Genomic DNA, 23,455 nt, shown 5'->3' on the forward strand with positions numbered 1-23,455 from the left:
TTTGCTTGCATTGGAGATGCAAGCCTCCCTGCAGCCTTGGGCAGCCACTGCTGGCCACTGACCCGACCAAGGGCAGATGCAGGAATGGGCTTGTAAACTGCACGCAGCAGGAGGTTCCCAGAGATGTGCAAAGTGCAGGCGCAGGAAAAAGGCTTGGACTAGCCCATCCTGGGATCTAGAATAGGGCTGTTCTACAGCCACTGTTCCTCACAGTGGGTTTACGTTTACGCGCTCCATAGCTAGCATGTAACGCCTGCTGTGTTTCGTGTGTGGCGTCCTGCTGTGCAAACTCCAGTTGGAATTAAATGTGTGTAATATGGTGTACAGTGCTTTAGGATATACAAGCATCACTTACTAGGCTATTGAATCAAATGCAAGGAAAGAGAAGGAAGTTGCGCTTTCTGTAGTGTAAAATATTGAAACAGGCATTATTTTGTACTCACTCTGCAGTGACATTTTAATTTATGAGCTGAGAATGCACTGATTGCTGGCTGCAAAAATTGATTTGGTGTTCATCTGATTCAACTCGTGTCAGAGTTTGAAAGTAATTATGATAGTGGAGCTGATAGGCAGGCAATTACATTTTTGTTCTCTCTATATCCTTTTTTCTTTTTTTTTTCCTGAGGTGGTTCTTGTCAGCAGGCTGCTGCAAGGAGAAGAGTTTAATCTTTGGCAGGGATATTTGGTGTGTTATTATGGTACAGTCTCCGTTCAGGACTCAAGCTGCACCATCTGCTTTCCTTTACTGAGTCTCTGTTAACCTTTTCAGAAATTTTCCAGGCTAACCAGGGTAAAGAATCAATGTTTAGGCAAGCAGTCTCGTCGTGCCACCCGTATTTCATCTGCACCATCAGCGAGGCTGCCTATGACTGCTGTTTCCTAAAGCTATATCCCTGCCCTCTTTCCCATTACCTTCTGCTTGTGCTGTGCTATCTGCTAGATAACGGCAAGGGAGAAAGGGGAGGGAGGCCTGTAGGGGATGGTGCCTAATGTGGAGAGGGTGAAAGGCTCTCCCACCTACACAGACTGGAATTAGGGGGCTCGTTGCAGAAGAAGATGCTGTAGCCTCTCATTCCTACACTTGTGATGCAAAGTAATCCAGGAGAAATCCCCCGTTTAAATGGTTCAGGCACTTGGATGCCAAACTGCATTTTTCCCAAGGGACTAACCACTTTTGGGGACCACAGCCTCCAGAGTGTCCTGTGGTTACGTGCTGCCTTGCATGCATGAAATGGAACGTCTCAAATTTAAGTGCAAGTCAAAATAGTCCAATTATTATCTGAAAAGTGATATTTCAATGCAATCCTTTTTTTCTTAGTTTTAAGAGGATATTTCATTTTGTTCCTGCACAGAACAAAAGCTAATTCTTCAACATCATAATTTATCATAAAATTTAGTTGCTATTCCCTTGCCAGCTGTACTAAAAGTATTGCTTGTTTGCCTAAACAGCACTGTTTGGAACAGGGTCCTTTTCATCTCATTGTTACTGTAGTGTCTAAATAGCAGGATATTGATATTATGGGAGTCTGTGGGTAATTTCATTACTGTTAAAATTCAGGTGGTAGCTGCTGTGTCTTCACATGTGAACTGTGCATTCTCCTGGAATAGTTTTATTTGCTTTTGGTTTGTCCTCACTAACTTAAAATCAGTGCAATTCTTTGGAACAACTGTTTCATCACTGTTTCATCAGTGTTCCCCTGCAATACCCATACAGAATAGTCCCTTGCAGAATGAAATGTAGCAATCACCAAAAATAGTGAAAATGGTATGAGATTGTGCGCAAACCTATGCCAAATCTTTTTTCCCTGTCTGATAAGCAGAAAACAGAGATACACTGAGGATAAAGTGCAGCTGTGCTTTTTCCTAAAGTTCAGGGCTATTCTCATGTCCTAATTTGGTTCATGAGGTAATTGTATGTTATGCTGGAGCCTAGTTAGCTTTACAACATGCAAGATAACAAGATCATTAACTAGCAAAAAGACATAAGGAAACAGATAAGACATAAGCAAACAAATGATGGAGCAGATTCTACAGTTCACCCCCACTATCGGTATCTTTTGATGTTTATTCTACATTTCTGACTTAAATTCTGAGATGTTTCTCTATTGCTGATCTACTGTGCTAATCTGTAGTATTACTCCAGTCTTTTTTACATGATACCACGTGTGTGTTCCTTCTGCCTCCTGAACACTTGAACTTGACAGGTTTCCCTTGGACTTACTCAGGTACCTTCTGCAACGTGAGAAAGGTGTCAGCCTGTTGGAGTTGGCGTGTTTGAGAAACCCAAACACCTCCCAGATGTTTTACCGCTTCTTCATAGATCTCACTTATATACCACTGAACAGGTGCTTCTGATGCATCTTGAGAATCAATAAATCCCATCCTGTTATAGGATCTTAATATTAAAATATCAGAAATTGAGCCCGTAACAGAAGAAATGCATCATTGGGCACAGTTTTATGTATGTGCTTAACTGCAGTGAACATAGAAATTGCATCTTTATATTGACAAATGGCCAAATTTGGTGGGTACTAGAAGCATATTTACATTCAAGAAGGCAAAACAATTTAAAAATTATTAGGGAGAAAAAAATAAGAAGAAAATATCATTTTGCCACTGTGTAAACCTGGGTTTTCCTTTTCTTTTAGTGCTAAACTCAGTTTTGGCCATTGCTTATTGAAAACAGATATATGATATATGTATCCCCTTCTGGGCCCTCCTCTATAAGAATAACTTGGACCTACTGGAGTGGGTTAAGCTAAGGGCCACAGAGATGGTGAAGGGACAGGAGCATCTCTGACGCAAGGGAAGGCTGAAAGAGATGGTGTTGTTTAGAGTGGAGGAGAAAAGGTGCAAGGGGATGTTTATGAATATCTGATGAGAGAGTGTTAAGAAGGCAGGATCCATCCTTGGACATAGACATAGTCTTGGGCAACCTGCTCTAGGTGACCCTGCTTGAGCAGGGGGACAGATCTGATCATCTCCAAAGGTCCCTTCCAACTGCAGCTATTCTGTGGTTCTGTGAAATAAGTGTAACAACAGACTGAGGTCAAACAGAAGGAAGTATTTTTTCACAAAGTGTGGAACTCACTGCCACAGGATATTGTAGAAACTGAAAATACAAATGCATTCAAAAAGCTAATATGCCAGTGTGTGGTAGAAAAATCCATTAAGACCTTTGAAATACAAGTGCTATGAAATACAAAGTCGATGGAGCACAAAGATTCAAGTATAACCACGTCCTAAACTGATGCTTGTCACTCCAAATGATGTATGTGGAGGAAAGGAAAAAAAAAAAGTGTTTCTGCATGTTTGCCTTGCGTTCATCCATCCTCTGAACAAACACAAATAATTAGCTAGTGCCAGAGGCAGGACTTGACGCCTGAGCTGGCAAGGCTATTTTTCTCTTCCTTTCTTACATATTCTTAAGTCACACGGTCATTGTAAGTGTATATTTAAATTTGGAGCACTTGCATCTGTGGCTTTGTTCTTTTAGGTACGTACCAGATCTACCTTCAGGCAATTTGTAGAGGCTGAAAAAGGCAAAAATGAAACATGAGACTAGGTAATTCGAGGAGGAGGTAGTAAACCTCCTGGTCTTTCTGTAACTCTGTAGAAGTTCAAATTGCAGGAAATCCCCTTCTCAAAGGCAAAGCATTTATCTATATATTACGTCAATATTTCATTAATGAAATTCATTTGCTTTTGTTCTTTCTCTCTGTCTCTTTGTTTTAATTAGGGTGTAGTCATTTACAGCCAAACCTCTGTTCAGCTGCTATAAAATATTCATTTCCACTTGCAGTTTGATAATGAAGCAGTATCTTGCAGCCCATTTGAACTGCTGCAAAGCAAGGCAGATCACGAAGGGAAAGGAATAAATGCATTCCTTTTAGAAAACAACGAACTCAAACGTGCTCAGTGCAAACTAGTTTCAGGCAAAGGGAAAGGCTGCCAGCTAAAAAGCAATTTATGTAATATGTTGGCAAGGAGGTGGGAAGCCAGTGAATAGAACTTAATGAGTTGACAGCTGTCAAGAACTCCATGGTGTCAGATTGTAGCATTTGTTTCCATCATTTGCACATTGTGTGCAAGTAGGAGACTTAGGTAGAAAGGATACCCTGGGATCTGCCAGGCAATTTGTTCCACTACCTATGGGGTGGGGGATTCAAAGCTTCACGGGGTGGAGGTTACGGAGCATTTCCCTACACCTGGTGGAAAAACTGGGCTTTGTCTGAAAGAAAGATTGGCTTTCTGACTGGATGGGTATTGGTAGTCCACTGTGATGGGGCTGTTTTTCTGAGAGTCATTTGCCTCTTGTGATGAATGGTCTAAGTTTTGCTGCAGTTTGTTTTCGCAGAAGGGCACTGTAGGCTCTCCGCATTGAGGAGGAGTTATTGCAGGAGATCCCTTTCCTTTTCAAGCAGGGATCTCGGTTTGTAAGAATGTCCAGTGTTTTCCATTACTTTATTGCATTTCAGAAACACTGAAAAAAGACTTTTAAGGTCCCTCCTACTTCAGCAGTGCAGGACAGACATGTGATAGCATGTAAAGGGATGGGGGTCCTTCAGCTCACAAAATCCAGCAAATTGGATGCAGTCACAGTATGTTCCTCTTTATAGAGCACCTTCCTGCAAATATTCCCAAAACCGTTTATGAGCATTTACTTCTAAGAAATATATGTGCATCTTCACTATATATTATATTTAAAATATATTTAAAATAGAGTTCTGATAGGCCAGCTGCCCTGTCATGACACTCAGCTCTTTCATGTAATATTCTATAGGAAGAAAGAATAGGGAAGGGAAGGGAAGGGAAAGCTTGCCATTTCTTTCAGCCTTTTCTTACTTTGTGTGGTGGTGTAGGAACAATGTGCCTACTGGAACAACATACCTAGTGGCTAGTAATAACCATGGAAGTGACTGGAAACAATTATGGGATTTGAAAAAAAAAAAAAAAAAAAAAACTATTTTGTCATCTAAAAGAGCTCTGAATAATACTCTGCTGCACTCTGAAGTCCAGGCACCATTGCTACAGTGTCCTGGAGAGCAAACATGCACATGCTTTTGTTTCACATGATGCTGCCAGTCAAAACCCAGGTACGGATACAGCTGTGCCAGCCTGTGCCAGCTTAGCTTTCTCTGCCCGGAGATGGGGAAACTGCACCAGCAAAACCCCTCCTTCTGTCAGAATTCCTGGATTGAAAGTTGGCAAGAGGGCCCACTTGGATATACCAGCATGACTTTAATGCCGTTAAGTCTCTCTAGTATGAGTAAGGGTTAAGTCTAAAAATTAAGTGATAAAAATGCCAGAAGGCAGCAGCTGTTAATGCTGGTGGCTCCTGTGGCTTGTTTCTGGATAGCACATACAAAACTTCTATAATGATAGTGGGTAGAGAAGAATTTTAAGAAAAAATAAACTGATTTCCTTCTGGGAGAGACAGCAGAAATGCCATTATCCAAAAACTATTACTATACTATCAGTGCAAACTGATACAAGAAAATTATGTGGGCAGACTGTAATTCGTCTGCACAAGAAGTGTGCACAAGATGCTAGACCCCATTTTGGCCCCTGTTCTGATGAACCTGCCCTGTTTTTAGTGTTCCTGTCAGTGAGGTTAAATTTGCTGTGGACTAATCCCTAGTCTGGCTATCCCTAGCCTGGAAAGGCTCTATTTTTTTCCATATTACTAAGACTTGTACTGAAGGCTTGTAATAGACATTATGCAAAAACAGGTATACTTTCTTTTGTGATTCCCACTGTTGTCAACACCGTAATTAGAATATATGAGAGAAGAAATTTCTCAGAGTGCTACCTTGAAGTGATAACTGTCTCATTCAAATTCATTATGCAGAAACTGCATTTCGTACTTGACATGAATTTCATGCTATTTTGCAGTCCTTAGCACGGGTTATTGATGTCAGAAAAATTGCATCACAAAGCTGAGTTTAGAGGTAGCTTTACTGACAGCAGAGGAAGTATTTTCATGCGCTTTAAAGCTTCATATCCTCCCTTTCTGATAACTTTTCTTTGAATATTTGTTTCTGAATATCACCCAGCTTTGGCCTTGGAAATATGAAGGGCACAAGAGAAAAACCTCATAGTACCTGATGTCTTGATTAAAGTGTCTCTGGAACAGCACAAAGCTTCTTCACTGGGTGTGGGATTTTTTTTTTTTTTTTTTTTTTTTTTTTGGTAGATACTTTGTTTTGTTTTGTTTTTTTTGCTTTAAACAGGTAGAAGTATAGATGAGCCCAGCATGTTCCAGATGGTGTTTAAAGCTGCCTGAATTCCTTTGTCTAACTTTCTCTCACTAAGTGCATTCCAGCTGAGCAGCTCTTGGGCTGTTAAAACTAACTTTGTTCCTTTCATTTATTTATTTATTATTTTAGGCAAACACAAAGGATTTGATTTGCCTTTACTCCTGCTAATCAAACCAATGGAGAGCTAAACAAATAAGCAAGGAAAATGGCCTTGTTATCCATCCCAGGGAGCTAAGCTTCTGATTAAGCGGGGGCTGCAGAGAAGCCCCGCAGCGAGAACAGTTCACTGTGTCTGTTGTGCATGGGAGTCTGCCTACCCAGCGGCAGAGTTCTGTTGCATGACAGCCTTTTCCAGCCTGGAATCACTTGATGTGGCATTTAAGTGACATTGAGTTCAAACCTAATGGGATTCCGGGAAGTATTTATTACATTGAGCAGCTCCGGAGATTGACACTTACCTGGCTGATGAAGTTGGTGCTTCATTAGTACTTGAAGAACCAAGTATGTTTATTAACTTGATGGGTATATGCTTAAGGATAGCATATTCTGAGTCTGTTTTTAACTAAGGATTAGAGAGCAGATCAACTTCCTGCAGCCTATTGATCAGTTTAGTTGGCTGACCGGTGAGGGCAATTTTGGGATCTATCCGTAAGAGTGAAATAGGAGGTACCAGATGGTTGTTCAGCAATTCATCTCAGGTGCTGCTGCTGTAAGTTGTGGGCACCAGTGTTTGGAGTCTAAGTAAAAATCACGCTGTTGTCTGTAAATTCCCTCCATCAGTTTTTCCTCATTGATCTCTGTTGGTGATAGAATTGTTTTGGCTTGCTTGTGTACTTTCTTTGTGGCCCTTTTTTTTTTTTTTACTAACATGTAGCATAACATCCAATCTCTATGCCCTTGCTGCAGTTGTTAGTGTATTCACATAGAAAAAAAGCCTGCAAAAAAAAGGTTAATGATAGAAAACCAAGATTTTTAAGTAGCAAAATATTTGCCGGAGGTATTCTTCAATGGAATAAAACTATTAAACTTTGTTTTTATTAGATTTGACCTTGACCATGTTAATATGTCAGTGATCATACATACCTTCTGCTGTATGTATAGGTATTTCTGTACTAACTGCTGACAGTCATCTCTACCCTACATTAAAGAAAAAGGACAGACTTGTGGTTAAAAGAAAGTCACTGTTACTGGGAAATCCTGGGAAATCTTGTCTACCAGAGCTGACTTTGTGGCCTTCTTCATGTTTATCAACATTCTTACTGTGACAGGCTAAAGCAATTTATGGCCTTTTTTAACAGGTATGCTGTATCTATGGTCATCTATCAGGTTTTAGTAGCTATTTCCTTGCTAAGTTTTTGGTATATATGAAGTTATTCAGGGAGCAATTCTAATGTAAAAGTATACTAAAAGTGTATGCTAATTATAGCGAAAAGATGCTAAAGTATATCTAGTGGGCAAAGGCTTATTTCTGCATTCATTTATTCTGCATTGTATTTATTCTGCATTTAAATGTGTTTGGAGACCCCCTTCTCCTTGCAATCCAATGTGTGTGCGCTGTGAGTAACAGTATTTAAATGCCATTTTCAAAGTGTGTGATAATGTTCACAGAGAAAGAGGAAGATTTGTCTGGAAATAGTAGTCTAGCACATTAATGTGAATATTCAAAGATAGATGTTTATCTTATTGGACTCAGAGGTACTTACAATAATTGCAGGCGCTGTTTTAAGGCACATTTATTCAGAGTGATTATGTTTATTGTTACTTTACAAATAACATACCCTGTCACATTAGAATTTAACTACAAAGATTTGGACCACAGAATAGTTTTTTTTTTTATTATTTTGTTTTGTTTCATTTTTTTTACTTTTAAGAGTTTTACCATTACAAGTGGCAGCTTTCCGTGGGCTACATAATAATGAGCAGCAGAAATTAAAAAGCAAGCAAGGGAGGAAGCAAAGGAAATCTCCAGATTAAGGAAGCGATGGCAATTACTTTGCATGGCCAGCCAAACTACATCCATGCCTGGGATGGGAAACTGGAGCTGTGTGGCAAAGAGCAGCATCTCTGCATCACGGTCTGATACATGGAGGGAAGGATGCTTGACCTAAAGTTGTTAGGAGAATTCAAAAGAGTAAAAGTACTTGCTCAGTTTCAGTCTAAAAAATTCCGGGGAGCACCTTTTTGGGAAAAGTGCTTGGGTGCTGATTTTTTTTAAAGTAGCAGACCCTTAATGACAGGTCTCCTTTTGGTCTGGTCTCTCCCCGTAGCATGTGAGGATGCCTCTGTCTGGGCCTAGGGTTTGCTCCTCACTTGGGAGCTGCGACTCGGAGGGATTCTGTGGGCCCACGTGGAGCGCTGGTGCCACCAGGACAGTGCGTCTGCCTCTGCCCACAGGGCTTTGGCTAAAGGGCTTTGTCCCCTAGGCCGCCCCTGTCGCTCCCAGGAGTGACAGATACGAGAACATGCCCAATATCCTCCAGTCTAAAGCCTCTGCTGCGAGAGGGTCTCCCATATCTAATTTCTAGTTCAGCCTCACTTGTAAGAGATGATGAGATCACCGCTTTAAAAATAGAAGCGGACCTATGCGGCTTTATTAACGAGCACATAAATAGAAACGCCACTTGCATTGCCTGTGTCACTGCCTCCTTCTCTCTTCTCCATTGTAACCTTACTCTATAGATTTTGTTTCTTTTAAATCATGTGTTGGGGGGAGCACAACGTGGTGTGCAGGTTTTGAGACTTAGAAGATTGTCATTAAAGCCACTGTGCTGTATTTAGTTATTTATTTCTCGCTCAGAATGGTTTAATCAATAACGGAACAAAATCAAATACGACTCCCTCCCCTCCGAGGAAGAAAAGACAAGCTAAATAAAGATGTCCAGGAGAAAATGCCAGCAAACGACATATTGATTTCCAGCAAAGGAGCAAAGTGTAAATGAAAAATATTCTTCTGACACAGTTATTAAGTGCAGGCTAGCACGCAAAGAAAACCCATTTACTCTTACTAGAGGCTGAGTCTTCAAAGGGCAGCTGATTCATCTCAGATCATTTGAGCATCTTTCTCCAGTATAGGCTTCCTTTACTAATTTAAAGGGTTTTTGTACTTAGACTTTGCTTTGAGAATGTAAAGTATTTACTAAAAGTCTGATTGCATGCCAGATAAGCAGAGAAGTTGTTTTCTCCTCATTTTATAGCTGTATAAACAGAAATATGAGGAAGGAGGCAATTTTCCCAAAGTCAGACAGTGAATTTATGACAATATCAAGGATATAAAATCAAATAACATGAAGCTTCTGATTCACTATCCGTGGCAGTTTGGACTGGGGCAATTTAAGAAGTTACTGCTCCCCAGTGTTTCGCCCTGCCCTTCTGCGGGCAAAATAGATAACGTGCTTGTTCTTCAGCAAGGGTAGCTCATAGCTGAAAATATTAATAATAATTTGATTTCTGGGGCTATTTAAGTTAATATATCAGACTGTGCATCTGGGGCTAAGGTGCATATCAGCAGGATGCTAAATTCTGGCAATAGACTGGCTTTTTCCAACAGCACTCTGGAAATATTTTTCAGAGTTTTGCTTCCTATGTCTTGCCTTAAACAGATGCTAAGGAGGAGGGGAGGTTGAAGCTACCACTGATCAGTGATTTCAGCCCCTTGCTAGCTCTTCAGAGGAGGGGACCCATAGTACCACTCAGCAACTGTGTTCAGAACAGCTGAAATAGAGAAATCTATTGGACAAACTCTGAGAAGCAACAGTGTGTAGGCTGATCTGAGCAGGATTTTCAGAAATATGCCCGAGCAGTGCCTGACATTCAAGAACTCTGTCTGTCCAACAGCTCTCTCTGATTTCAGGGTGGGAGCTGTTGTGAATTCAACATTTCTTTTTTTAAACTAAGCCATTCAGCCAAGCATCTTAAAGGAGTTTTGTACACGTAGTGCACTTTCCTTCTTGAATTTTCATCTGCACCACCACCACCATCTACATTATTTCCTTTTGCTTAAAACAGAAAATTCAGAATTTCTGTTTCAGCTGACAGGTCTGTTTCAATAATAAACAACAATAAAATGGGGGAAAAATATGTCTCAAACGATGAAAAGGACACATAGTTTGAAAATCCTTCCAGTTTGCCTACTCTTCAATGTATCAACAGTGTTATCGTCAGGGTGCTGCTTTGAAAACAGACAAATGAAATTCAAAAAGAGAAATAGATTGATGGGGGAAAAATGGCTCTCTTCTCATGCCAAAACTGTTTCTTGTGTATTTTAGCCCTGAATTTATATTTTACAATCTAGTCCAAAACTCTTGCAAATCTTGAGAGTTAAACTAAACAATTTGATTAAAAAAAAAAAAACTGACAATTGATCCTCCACCAAATGAGATGGGAAGGAGCACTTTTCTATCAGGAAATGAAAGAAACAGAAAAGCAAGTGCCTCTGTGTGCATATATAATCAATAAACAACCAATCTAGATTCCTGAAGATGATTATTTATTTATTTATTTAGCTCCTAAATAATACGTAATTTCTTCAGGCCAAGAAATAAATTGAAAGGGTTTAGAGGGATTTGCTTATCAGCAGAGCACCACGTAGCATTACATTTCTGCTGCTTTTGGGAAGGTACATTGAAGTTGGGTTAAGCTGCTGTGGTTCAATACTTCTGTTTCCCTTGCCAGAGTGCCTTGAACAACAGATGGATTAATCCTCCGCACTTTTCTTTCTCCCCTCTTTGCCCTCCCTTCTCATTTTCCCTCTGCCCACAGCCCTCACAACATCTTCTCCCTTCCCACTGCCAACACAGGGAAACAAAAGGCAGAAACACTGATTTTTCCTCATTGTCTTTGCACAGCCTCAGGATAGAACAAAGTCCCTGAAATTTGGAACCAAATGTGGTCAAGAAGAGGCAGAGGCTTCACAGTCTTAATGAACTATTGATTCTATTGAGACAGGCTTTGGGTTTTCAAAGGACTAATTCAGCTTTCAAGGCTCTTTGTACACATTGATGCACAATTGGAGGTGGGGAGGGGGCATTGGTTTTTGTTTTGTCATCTTTAACTGACTTTTTTTTAATCTCTTGTGCACTGCAGTAAGAGACAAATGGCTGATTTTGGTACAGGAGTAGCTCTCTCATGATCCCTACTTAATGAAATGATTTGACAGCGAATCAGCTTTTGTGTCCAGCCAGGATCACAAGCCAGGAATTTCACTAACACTGGAATAAGGTTGAGGGGCACATGCTTGCTGGTTACCAACAAGCTCCCACCGAGACAGGGTCTCTTGGCCCACAGAAGGGATTTATTCATATGGTTTGGAAAGGTCTACAGCAGCAATAGTCTTCCAAGTACAGTAGAACGCTCAGCTGGGTAGCTCTGCTGCTCACTTTGGAAAGAAGAGAAATGTCTAATAATGTGTTTATTTTACATCATGATAGGGATGGGATGTAAATAGCAGATTGATTTAGAGTGAATTAGATTTGGCTGAAGATAAATGGGTCAATATCTTTTCCCCTTGGATCGTATACCAATAACATTCCTATCTGAGCGGTTTGGGTGACTGCTTTATCTTACTGCTGGTGGTCTCTGGTATTTCCTTGGGGAAACTACTCCACAGTTAGCAGAGATCTCTGGTGAGATTTTTCTTGCTGAAAGTCATCCTGATTTTTTTTGGCTTAATTTTACCCACTACTGTTTCTGAACTTAAATAGTTCATCTTCCTTACTGATGTTTATTATATCCTTCTGATACTTGTAGATATTTATCATAGCATCAGTCCTCATTAAACCAAGCTCTGATGGTCAATTTTGCTAAGCCTCTGTCATTCATAAATCTCCCCAGTCTTTTCATCATTTCAGTGGCTCTTCTCTGAATTGCATCCAATTGCTCTAAATCTTTTGGCATTAAATTGCCCAAAACTAAACATAATGAGCTGTGTTCTCTTGGAGTAAATTGTTGCAGCCTGGTTGAAATCAATACCAGTTCAAACCAACAGAGACTTTGGCCCTTTTGTTTAAACTTTCACCTCAAATAAGCCCTATGGAGAAAATTATTAGTTTTGTGTTCTTTGATGCATTGCCTTTGTAGAGGCAGACACGATCTCAGTGCAGATGTGTGGGGTGCAAAGTCCTCACGCAGCTTCATGGCTGTGCCAGTGCTGCAGTACAGAAGAACATACTGTCCCATACAATCCTAAAGAGCTGGAGAGGATTAAAACCCTTTAGCCACTGATAGCAAATCCAGAACTGTCTTTGATAGTTTATACAGTCCCAAATTGCACCTTCTTTTATAATACCTCATTATGTTTTGAGCAGCATTTGAAATATTTCCCCATTTGTATGCAGATTCTTTCCACTGAGATGTACTAGCTTGAATTTGTCCAGGCAGAATATCTCAGGTCTTTTATACAATGATGAACTGCTGGGTATTTTGCAAGATTAAACAGAAAGTGAGAAACAAACATAAGGGATAGGTGAAGAATTTCTATATGATTGTAATATTATGAACAGAATACAAGTTCTTTAAAAAAGCTCGCTTACCAAAGTACGATCGAGATAGAAATGATGCCTAATGAGACTGAGATACTTCCTCTGCTGTCATCTTTTGGCAAAGCAGAAAATATCCTGAGGGTGTTTTTTTTCTTAAATGAACAACTTAATTTCTGATAGATAGAACAGCATCACTATCAGTTGACTTTTCTGGGTTCCCTATATTCCGTCATACATTGCCCATATTTTGTAACATATTTGAGTTACTTATAAAATAGCTCAACTTCTAAATTTAGAAACTTTAATAGTGTAGGAGCAGAGGAAAGATCCAAGTGATTGGATTTAAGGAAAAAAATGTTGAATTTTGACTCAGCCCGTTTTAGGTGTGAAAGGCAAATACCACTATTAAGATAAATGGTACTGTACTTCCCTGGTGTTGGGAAGATATTTTTTGCCCGGCATTTTGTAGTGGTCCCACGTCAGCAGTGACTGCAAATTGTGGTTCCTTGGTGGCAAGGAGATTTAAACTTTTCTTACACCAAAACATTAAGTGTTGCCTTTCAAATGATAGTGGTGAATTGGAAGTAATGTGTATGGTGTGCAGAAGAGTTTCGAATGAAAGGCAGGTAGGAAAATTGAATCTTACTTTACAGAGTGAAGCAACTGCCAAGTATGTACTTTCGGAGCAATTTGTCTGCAGGGTTTGAATTTATGGGTCCTTGTCTTTTCTTTCCCACTGGAAGTGAGAACTCCATCATTCTTGGGTGTGTTATTTATAATTTCATAAAGCTGTTCTGTGGCAGGACTTATTTTATCCTGTATGCTTAATGTCTGTCAAATAGTGGTGCACCCAAAGAGCAAGGTTTTGAAAAAACCTAGCACTTGGAGAAGAGGAAGATTCAGCACCTGTCTCTTTGTATAGAACAAAGGAGCAAAGGTTATGGATCTAAGGCATAAATTGGGACTATGGGCATTTGGAAAGATTGGAAGGGAATGGAATTGTCTTGACTAGGTCTTACTATGTTGTCTCAACTTCCCTTACGCTTTACATCCCACACTAGTGATATATAGAGTAATGAACAAAGATGCAGAACCATCACGATGGCAAGATTGAAGAGGCTGTTAGAGTGAATAATTAGGAGGAGGTGATTACAGAACTAATAATTTATTGAAAGAATGGTGAACCAATTCGGTGAAATTGAAAAAAAAAAAATTAAAGGTAAATATGCCAATAAATCCTCTAGGCTACACTCAGCATTTAGCACTTTCTCCTACCCCAGTTTTGTTCCAAAGCAATTTCATTAAACATTGGAGAGAGGGAGAGAAAAAATAATAATATAAATGCCATAAAAAATCTTTCAGAGGAAGGAATAAAAAGGGTTCCTGCCAGAGAGATATTTTATTGAAAGTTATTATAATACCTATCTTTAGTTTTATGGCCCTTAATACAGGGCCAAGCCATTTCAAAGCTGGGATTTAAAAAAAAAATGAAATACATATTTTAGTATAGTATGAATTATTACTTTTAATATAGAATTTAGCTAATATACAGAAGATAGTTTCTCTCTTGTGTTTCTCTCCACTGAAAACACAATTATCACTTCCATCACAGCATATGGAGAAGTTTCATTACCATCTAGTTGTCTAGGCGTGAGAAAATCTAGCATTTAGCATCTTCAGCTCATTGAACGGACATTAAAGAATGAATCCACTTATCCCTCCTGGGGGCCATGGGTGGGTATAATTGGCCCCAATTCAAAAATGGGGAATGGGAACTGAAATGGAATAGCTGATTTTGCTTAATGCTTTGCAGTGAGTTGCTCGTGGGGGACAGTTGTGGGGCCACTGCTCGCTGGCCTGTGCTGTCTTGGGGAAGTTTAATAATCACCCAGGGAAGATTCTCAGTTACAGGATGGTAAGGAAAAGGAGCATATTCCATTTACGAGATGTTATTGACTTCTGGAGGATTCCTGAACTCTATTTCTGTTGTCGGGAATTTGCTGCTGCTTCTCTCTGCAAATAACTTTATTCCTTTGGGATAATTCAGATGTTGGTATCTGAGCTGAAGGTGCATGGAAAACCAATATGTGATGGGACTGGAAAATCAGTTAGTGATGAAGGGTGATGGAAGGTACTGAGATTAAAAATACCAGATACGAAATAGCAAGACAGATTAGTGTACTTATCTCTTATGTGGTTTCTAGAAATCTCATTACTGACCTTGACATAAGTCTAAACACCAACACTACTTTTGGAGGTTTCTCTGTTTTCTAGCACTCATATATACAAAACCACTAGCCTGGGACAATCAACAGCCACAGTGCAAGAAAAACTTGACTATCTGGGGAAATAGCATGCCATGGAAGTGGGGAGATAAGGACAGAGATTAATTGATAGTATCAAGTGTGGAACCAGTTGTGGAAAAGTGCAGATATAGGTCAGAGTTGGCAGCGCTGGGGAATACTGAGCACCATCGTTTTTCATTTTGTCCAAGTCTGGTGTTTATGCCCTTCTCTTTCCAGAACCAACACAAACTACGTACAGATTTTGCAGAGGAAAATAGCAAATAGGGAATAATACTTTGGGCTTCAGTGCCTGTGGCACAGAGCCTTTCCAAGCTGACTGTGCTGTATTTAATAGCTCTGGGTGGATTTGTTTCTACCTTTAATTTAGCCCACCACTTTTTAACGCAGCTAACCTTCTACCGCCCACCAATATGATATTGCAAGGATCCCGTAGATTAAAAAAGAATAATAATAATGAGGTGAAGAAATACCTTTGTTCTGAATCTGTTACGTTTATGGTTTTATATGAAGTCTCTAATAACAGAAAGAGGAGAAAACAAGGTTTTCAGGTGAACAACTTATTCAAATATAGTTTTGGGTGGGAGATTAGAAGTTAATGCTACATGAAGCCCTTATAGGTGAGCAAGAAAGTAGGAAAATAGGTGGGTAGCTGTATCAGTTGATAAGTGACAACCACACATTGTTGTAATTTTCGTGTTTATTTTCTACTGCAAGCAAATTATTGGTTTTACTTTACAAGATCCTTCTTGTGAATTGTCAAATTTTCAAGTTTTCAAGGGCAAAATCAAATCCATGTTCTCAGATTGGAAATCCATATTCTCAAACTGGAAATAGTGAAAAAGTTGCAAGAGTCCAGCATTGTCTAAGCAGTGTCCTTTAATAGTGATAAGTTTGGGGGGTTTTTTGAGTATTGTATTTGACAAGTATGCAAGTGTTACAAGTGTTTTTGGGCATCTGTAATCTATATTTCCAGTTTCACTAGCTACATTTCACCTGCTTTAAAATCTTTCTTGCTGTATGGTTTTGTTCACATATTATGTGAACATTATGTGAATGTAAATTTCTTCTCAGTGGTGCAATTAAAAATAGTTTCTTGTAAGGGACAAATGTGTTTCACCATTGGAGAATGTGATCATTGTACAAGTAATAAATTCATTTGATGTTCTTGATAAATAATGCTTCATAAACTATACATGCTAAGATGAAGAGTTATAGAAAGTAAATCTACATTTGTGTATTCCTTCTTGCTTGATCTGTTGCTAAATAGACAAACTTTTAAAGCCAGTTCATATTAGGAAAGAGGTCCACTGTCAGTGGAAGATCTTCCATTTTCTGTGAGTGGAAGAGGATGCAAAAATTAACATTAATTCCTATCTGTACATATCCTCTTCGTTTCTTTTTTATCCTGCCTCCCCATGAAAGTATTTATCATGGAATTACTCCAATATTTCCTCTTACAAAATGAAGCATCTGATGAGGGGGAGAGAGAGACTTGCTGGCACAAAAGCAGAGGGGGCTAAAGAAAAGATTAGGAGCTCATAACACAGCTGTGGAGATGCATGGGAGCCCTCAGCGTTTTGGAGGCAGTCATAGCTGACTTTAAAAGGAGACCTTATTCAAAGCGGGAGTCTTTCCCAGGAATGAGGATTTGGAAGGCTTGTCATGATGTGAGATTCCAGGGAGGATTCACCTGGAGAAACGAAGCACAAGGTAGAGTACAGGTCTAGCTGCTCTGCTCCCCAGGAGCACCAGTTTGAGCAGTATCTCCTACCGAGCAGAGAACGTTTTAGGTTTTTGGTTTCAGGGGTTATCCCCCTGATTCCCCTGCGTAGTGCAGCAGGCAGCTTTCTGCAGGCTTTCTGCAGTTGTTAAGGGAGGCAGTTTGAGCAGAAGCTGTAGTTTGAGCTGGTGCTGCTGAACTGGGGTAATTTTGTGCTGTGTGCAGGAATGTTTTAACCTGTGTCCAGAGGCTGCCACAGACTCTCCCTAATGGTCTGCATTACTAATTCAACTAATTGCAGCAATTAGAGGCAGGAGTTGCTGCTGGGAAGAGACACAATTGCGTTCCTTTCTAACATGCTGCAGTACATGCTGCTCATTAATTAGTCCAGCAGCAGGAAAAAAATAAAAAAAAAAAAAAATTAATATAAAAAAGATTACCAGCTGGAAATGGGAAGGAATGAAACTTGTAAAAGCTGTGCACAGACAGTTTGGTTTAAGCCTTGTGGAGCCAGGCTTTCTCTCCTACCAGTGCAGTCACACTCAGGTTAATCCTTGAACACTTGGCAAGCAAGTAGGCAGACCTGTATGCTGGGAAGACCTGGAGCTTGCAGCAGAACATCACACTGCAACAGATGCACTCTAGCTGGATAAATTTAAAAGATTTTTCAGCTCAAGAGGTGCATTCTGCCTAACCTGAATGGTGCTTCTCTTCTGCAGTTACCTTGTTTATTTTTTTCCCTGATGTTCAACCTGCACGTGCCTCATACACTCAGTCTCTCAGTAGGAGCCTGCTGGCTGGCCCTACACGACTGGCATTTATAGATGAGCCCAGCGGGACCCGGGTCCCGGGGCTGCTGAAGCGGGTCCCGCAGCCCCTGGCACTCGCTGCATTTGGCAGCGCAGCACGTGCACCTGCCAGCTTCAACAGCGTGAAAGGGGCACTGCACCTGCACGCACCTGAAATATTCAGGAGCCCAGCGTAAGCGCTATATTCCTCCACGAGGGGAATCCAGCTCCGTGGAGGGCGCGTTTACGCAGGCATACCTGCAGTGCTTGGTATAACTTAAATATTTTAAAAGGTAGAAAGTAAACATTCCGTACTAGAATATTTCCCTGTGTCTCTAACAGCCTCTTTACTAGCAAGTTTCTTAATTTTTTCCCTCTGTTCTGTTTGCTTTGACATGCTAGACCACGGATGACATCGTTTCGTCAGCTGAATGTTCCAGTGATGATGAAGACTTCATTGACTGTGAACCTAGTACAGGTAAGTCAGGTCAGTTTTGGTTTTGCTTGCTTTCTTACTTCATTTGCAAAAAACAATACATACATATATTTATATGTGTGTGGATGTATACATATATATTTTTATATGTATATATATGTGTGTGTATATGTGTGTATATATATTATGTATATATACACTTTATATAAAATAAAAACTAACCAGCCAAGCATCAGATCCCATGGACTTGACAACAGATAAACATGGATATATAGTCACTATTTAGTTGGTATAAAGGTGTTTTAATAAAAAGGCAAACTTCCTGAAACTGATCCCAGGTAATTAATAATTAACATATGTAGCAGTTACTTCACTGGCTCAGTGCGGAAGTAGAAATATCAGTTTGACATGCAGCAAAAAATAAAGTTTTGTGAAGTGAGGAGTGTGAGCGTTGGAAAAATATGAGTGACATGAAAGTGAAACAACAACGGATTGTTAGTATTGCTCGATCATCACTAATTGCTCTCAGGATGGACTGTAGAAGTATACATTTGTCCATGGGATTTGGGACACAGTTAACATGGTAATATGTTTTTACTAATTTTGTTTTCTGTGTGCCCAACGAAATTGGAGAACAACAAAATAAAGGTCTGACGCAACAAAATTAGTAGGAGGTCTTACCATGTTATCTGCAACGATGCTTCAAAATGTATCCATTAAAGAGTCAAACGGACTGGCCGTATGGAACTGACTCAACTTACCCTTTCGATCCAGATACATTTTGATAAATTGATGGCTTTTCTTTCTGGTGAGATATATGATGTGATATCCAGCAGGCAACTGCAGTCTATTTTATTTCTTACAGGCTTTTTCAAGTCTTCTTTTTGGAGGCTTGCCATGAGTTAAGCGTTTCTATAATAGAGAACAGATATCATCGAATTTCTGTGTACATTTAAAAAAAAAAAAAAAAAAAGAGGAGGGAGATTGATTAGAGTCTTTTGTCCTTAAAGGCAAAACATAAATAGTTTATTTTTATTTTTGTTTTGTTTGTTTTTACGTTGTTTTATTATTTTGGGATATATATATTTTGCTTTAAAAAAATCCCCTGAAATGTTTATAAATGTTGTGTTCCTAGTTTCCTGAAGCTATTTGATGAATACAGTAATAACGTTAAAATTCACCGAGGGCTAGTGCTTTCATATTTATTTTCTACTCATCATACTATGCCTGCATTTTTTGGTAGAACTTGGTCTGCAGTAACTTCTGATTGGCATTGCCTCGTAGCTGGGAACTTCCACAGCCTAATGGTCCTCCGATTCTCGATATCTGGGAGGCAGCAAGGAAGGAACTGACACACAAACTGATGCTAACTAACAGCTCAGCCTACTCCCTTCCCTTCCTTCACTGATGTCTATGAGTTTCTGAACTCCTCACCTGGGAGAGCAGCAGTCCAAATAATACAAGACTGTGGAACCTAAACAGTATGGGCACTGGGAAGCTTGTTGGGATCTTAAATAAAGGCAGTAGTGAAACGCCAGCACACGGATTACTATGAAAATGAGGCATGAGTTTTATAGGACCATACTAAAAGGACTAATGTACCACAACTGATGCTCAAATGAATGAGTAAGAACCATTTCATTAAAGCTTCACTTAGGTTTCAAGACGATAGCTTTTTTTTTTAATTGTTTGCCAAGCATTTCAATTAAAGGAGGAAATGAGATCCAGACTCCTCCTTTTGTATGTTTTTGTCATTGATGTTTCAAGACAGAAATTACATCTACTTCAATGGCTGTAAATTCTAATAGCAATGTTTTCAGCTTTTAGTGCCAGTGAAAAAATTAAAGTTTGAGGAGAAACCTGGTAAAGCAAAATGCTTAGCATGAAATTTCAGAGTGACTCAAGAGCCTACATTGCCAGGCTAAAAATATCTCCCTTCTGACACATTTAAATAGCTACAGCTACAAACAGGTACAAATTGGATTTAAGAATGACTTGCTTTTGGAAATCCTCCTAAGCATTGCCCTCTCCGCCTCTAAGTGCCTACACAGATTTGAATACCTGCCCTTTGGAAGAATATGATTCATTGAAAATCCACTGAAGATACACTTTTAAGCCACTTAGATGCTCTTGAAAATTTCACCCAGTAGTTTTTATTGTACCTTATTCCCACTCCGCAGGATGGTGGCCCATGTGAGCCACTGGAATGTGCAGCTTTCCTTAGGAATTAATGCGACACTGAGAAGAAAAGTTAAACAGATACGTAAAAAAAAAAAATGGTCAAGTGCATGGTGCTTGCTGGGGAGTTTTGCCCTTTTATATTTTGAAGTTTCCTGTCCAAAAGGCAGTGGTGTGCAAAGCGGCCAGAAGAAGTTGTGACATGCAGATCCTTGCTGCCTGCTAAAGCATAAATTTCGCTTCTTTTTTCCTCTTAAGAAGAAAAGGTAGTGGGTTTATGATGCTCTTTTTGGTTTCTTTGCATATCTTGCTATCATCATTCTCATTGTGTCTAGGGAGGGTAGAAATGTTCTCTCAACAGTATGATCCACTGTGAGCTCTGTCGCAATCCTACCTGGTTTATCAGCATCTGGCAATGCTGAGTTGACTAAAGTAGGTATCAGGGTCTTTCCTCTTCACCAGCCAAGTCAGGATTCTGGCCGTATGCCAAGATCTGGTACTTGAATGTGTGCATTGTAGAAAGAAAAGAGCCAGACTATTTTCCTTGTATTTTCTAGTGTGTAGGCTTATTTGTTTCTTTTTAATTGGGCCCATTTAAAGTTGCTTCCTCCTATTCTGTTGACAGGTCAGTGAATTTTACACTGCTTTCTGGCTTGCCTCTTTGCTTTTTGCAGCAAATTAGAAATTAAATGATGTAGCCCAGTGCAGGCCCCTTTTTTGTTGCTCTGATAACGTGTAGCTTTTAAAGCTCTTGTGTTCCTGCCAGACACTAGGACTTGGTCTTCCATCAGGCTCGGTGCTATGGTCCAGTAATGCAAAGGTTACTGAACTCACTGCTGCAGCTGTGAGATATAATACACATCACTGTGAACCTGCTGTGCAATAACCAAGACGAGGGCAGCTAACAATGTCACCCCAAATCAAAAGCTTTCAGATATCATATGGGTCTGAATCCAATCCCCAGATCTAAAAATACTACTTTGGATTTGGTCCCAGATCAGAGAGTCCATTTGAAGATTCTGGTTTCAGTGTACTCAAAGATAGATCAAAAGACAGAAAATCGTATCCTATTTGAGGATAAAGACCTGATGAGAGCCATTTGCCAGGTCTTACTGCCACTTAAATCTGTCTGTCGAATCCAAAACCCGAATCTCAGTAAGCATATACCATCTGCATCCAAATACAAGCATTGCTTCAAATGAAGACAGTGCAAAGGAAGTTTCCTCACTCTGCTTCCTTTGGGGGTTTTCTAGCTAGCTTTCTGCTGTAGCAGGCTGCTTTCACCTCTGTGTCCCTCTTGCGAAAATGATTTCTGCAGAGTAGTCAGTGCGCGTGCAAAGACGAGCTGGTGTCACAGGAATTCTCTCCCAATTACTCAGCTTAGAGTCCTTCTCTTTCTAAAAGCATATGCATCAGGATTTGCAGTAACAAGTGGTGGCAATGACGGTTATGAATCTAAAAATCACCTTTATTTTACACAATAAAGAGGAAATCTTTGTAGTTTCAAGAATGAAAAAAAAAAAGTGTTCGTCTTGCTGCACAAGAGTCTAGATACCCATAATATCTCCCAGAATTAATACTACACAGGCATGAAACTGTTCCTGTATCCTGACTAACCATTTACGTGATGCATAGAACTGTTCCTCTCGTATCTCTATGCAAATATAGTTTGTCTCAATATATGTCTGAAAACCTTCCAGTTTCCGTGTCAGAAACATGATGCTTTTATCAGCTATTATTAGGACAATCTGGTTTGGCCTATTTGGGGGAGATCTGAGGTATAAATACTTTGCTTCCTGAAAGCTGAGCCCCGTGTCTCGACTCTGCGCTTTTGAACCCACACAGTTGCAGTGTTTTGATCCACTGTGCTATCTTGGATAAGGAAATGATTCATCTCTTTCCAGTATGTGAGAGAACCCGCTCAGTTCTGACCTCAAGGCCATGAGCATGACAGTTATGTTCCTGAAAGCTGCTCTTGCCTCCTAGTACCTTTACCTTTGTTCCCATTAAGCATCTCCTTTGGTGTAATTCTCTGGTACTACTTGAATTAAATGTTGGTAATTGGGCACTTAGTTGGACTTGCAGCTTGGAATTTTTATTGTATGAGGCAGAACAGTGAGACCCAGAAACCCACAAATAAATCTGAATCTTGTAATATAACCTCTTGATATGATGTGTGATTTAAACTCTCTAGCTCCCTGGCTGGACACGGCCTACAATTCTCTGGTGTAGGTGTCAGCTTTTCCTTCCTATCAGCCTAGCTCAATTCCCTATGTTATTTTTTTTTTCCCCACCAGGGAAATTTATCCCATGTATTTCATTTCCCTGAAAGCTTATAATATCATGAGGCTGAAACGGTGGAATCAGGTGGAATCAGATCAAAAAGCCTTTTCCATGAGGGACTGGGAACAGCAAAAAACAACAAGAACAATAAAAAACACTCAGTAGAAATGCCAAAGTATATAGTTCTTTGTACTGAACATTATGCAGCTTTCCACAGCATACACACATACACAAGAGACAGGCTGTAGGTACGCTCTCTGTATCTATCAGTTGTTGGTCTGCACCCATCCACTTGCAGTCTCCTGATTTATGTGTTAGAGCCATCGTGCGCCCGGTGCTGCAGAGCAGGGTGTCTGCCAGGGTCACCAGATTTATTTGCAGAAAACAAGCAGACTGTCTCTTGGAAGAGCCTGCAAGCAGACAGCACAGTATGAAAAGCAGCACGCTGGAAGTGAAAAATCTTGGTTAAAGGAAGTAAGAGGACTGGCTTGCCTCTTGTCCTCCACAAACTGCACCCACCTGCTTGAAGCAACCAGGGGATTCCTCAGTAATTCCCAGTCTGTCCCCGCAACAAGAATGGGCACTAAAGTTGGCCACATATTTCAGAGTACACCAAGAAGCAGGTTTCCCCTTCCCAGGGTGAATGAGAGGCTGAAAACCAGGCAGGCCCTGAGGACTCTGCTGCACAGACCTGCTCACAGGTAGGAGCAACGCTTGTCTGGTGGAATTTCCTAGCTATGGCCTTGTGGCCAAAAGAAAAGCAAAAAAACAAGTTTTACCAATCAATCATGCAGACAATTTGCAGGTGTTTTTATTTACTTTTTTTTATGTTAGGACTTTCTATTGAGTTTGGTTTTCAGCATATTGATCTTTTCTTATATGAGCTCGAAAGACCCCCCCACCCATGAGGATATTTTATCTATATATGCACTATGCGCAGTGTGTATATAAATATATATGTATCTATCTGTGCATATACTGAGATAATATATGACCAATATCAGCAAT

At 40.0% G+C, this 23,455-nt stretch overlaps 1 protein-coding gene across 3 annotated transcripts in view; it reads left to right on the plus strand.

The window, feature by feature from the left end:
* NRXN3 (neurexin 3) overlaps nucleotides 1-23,455 on the plus strand; it is an 826,423-nt gene that overhangs the window by 766,462 nt on the left and 36,506 nt on the right. For all 3 annotated transcript variants that reach the window (XM_026048287.1, XM_026048285.1, XM_026048284.1), the window contains one exon: nucleotides 17,953-18,028. In XM_026048287.1, coding sequence (XP_025904072.1) covers nucleotides 17,953-18,028 — 76 coding nt within the window. The remainder of the gene's footprint in view (nucleotides 1-17,952; nucleotides 18,029-23,455) is intronic.

The sequence above is a fragment of the Nothoprocta perdicaria genome, unplaced genomic scaffold, assembly GCF_003342845.1.
Source record: "Nothoprocta perdicaria isolate Ctin4 unplaced genomic scaffold, notPer1 scaffold_53, whole genome shotgun sequence".
NCBI lineage: Eukaryota > Metazoa > Chordata > Aves > Tinamiformes > Tinamidae > Nothoprocta > Nothoprocta perdicaria.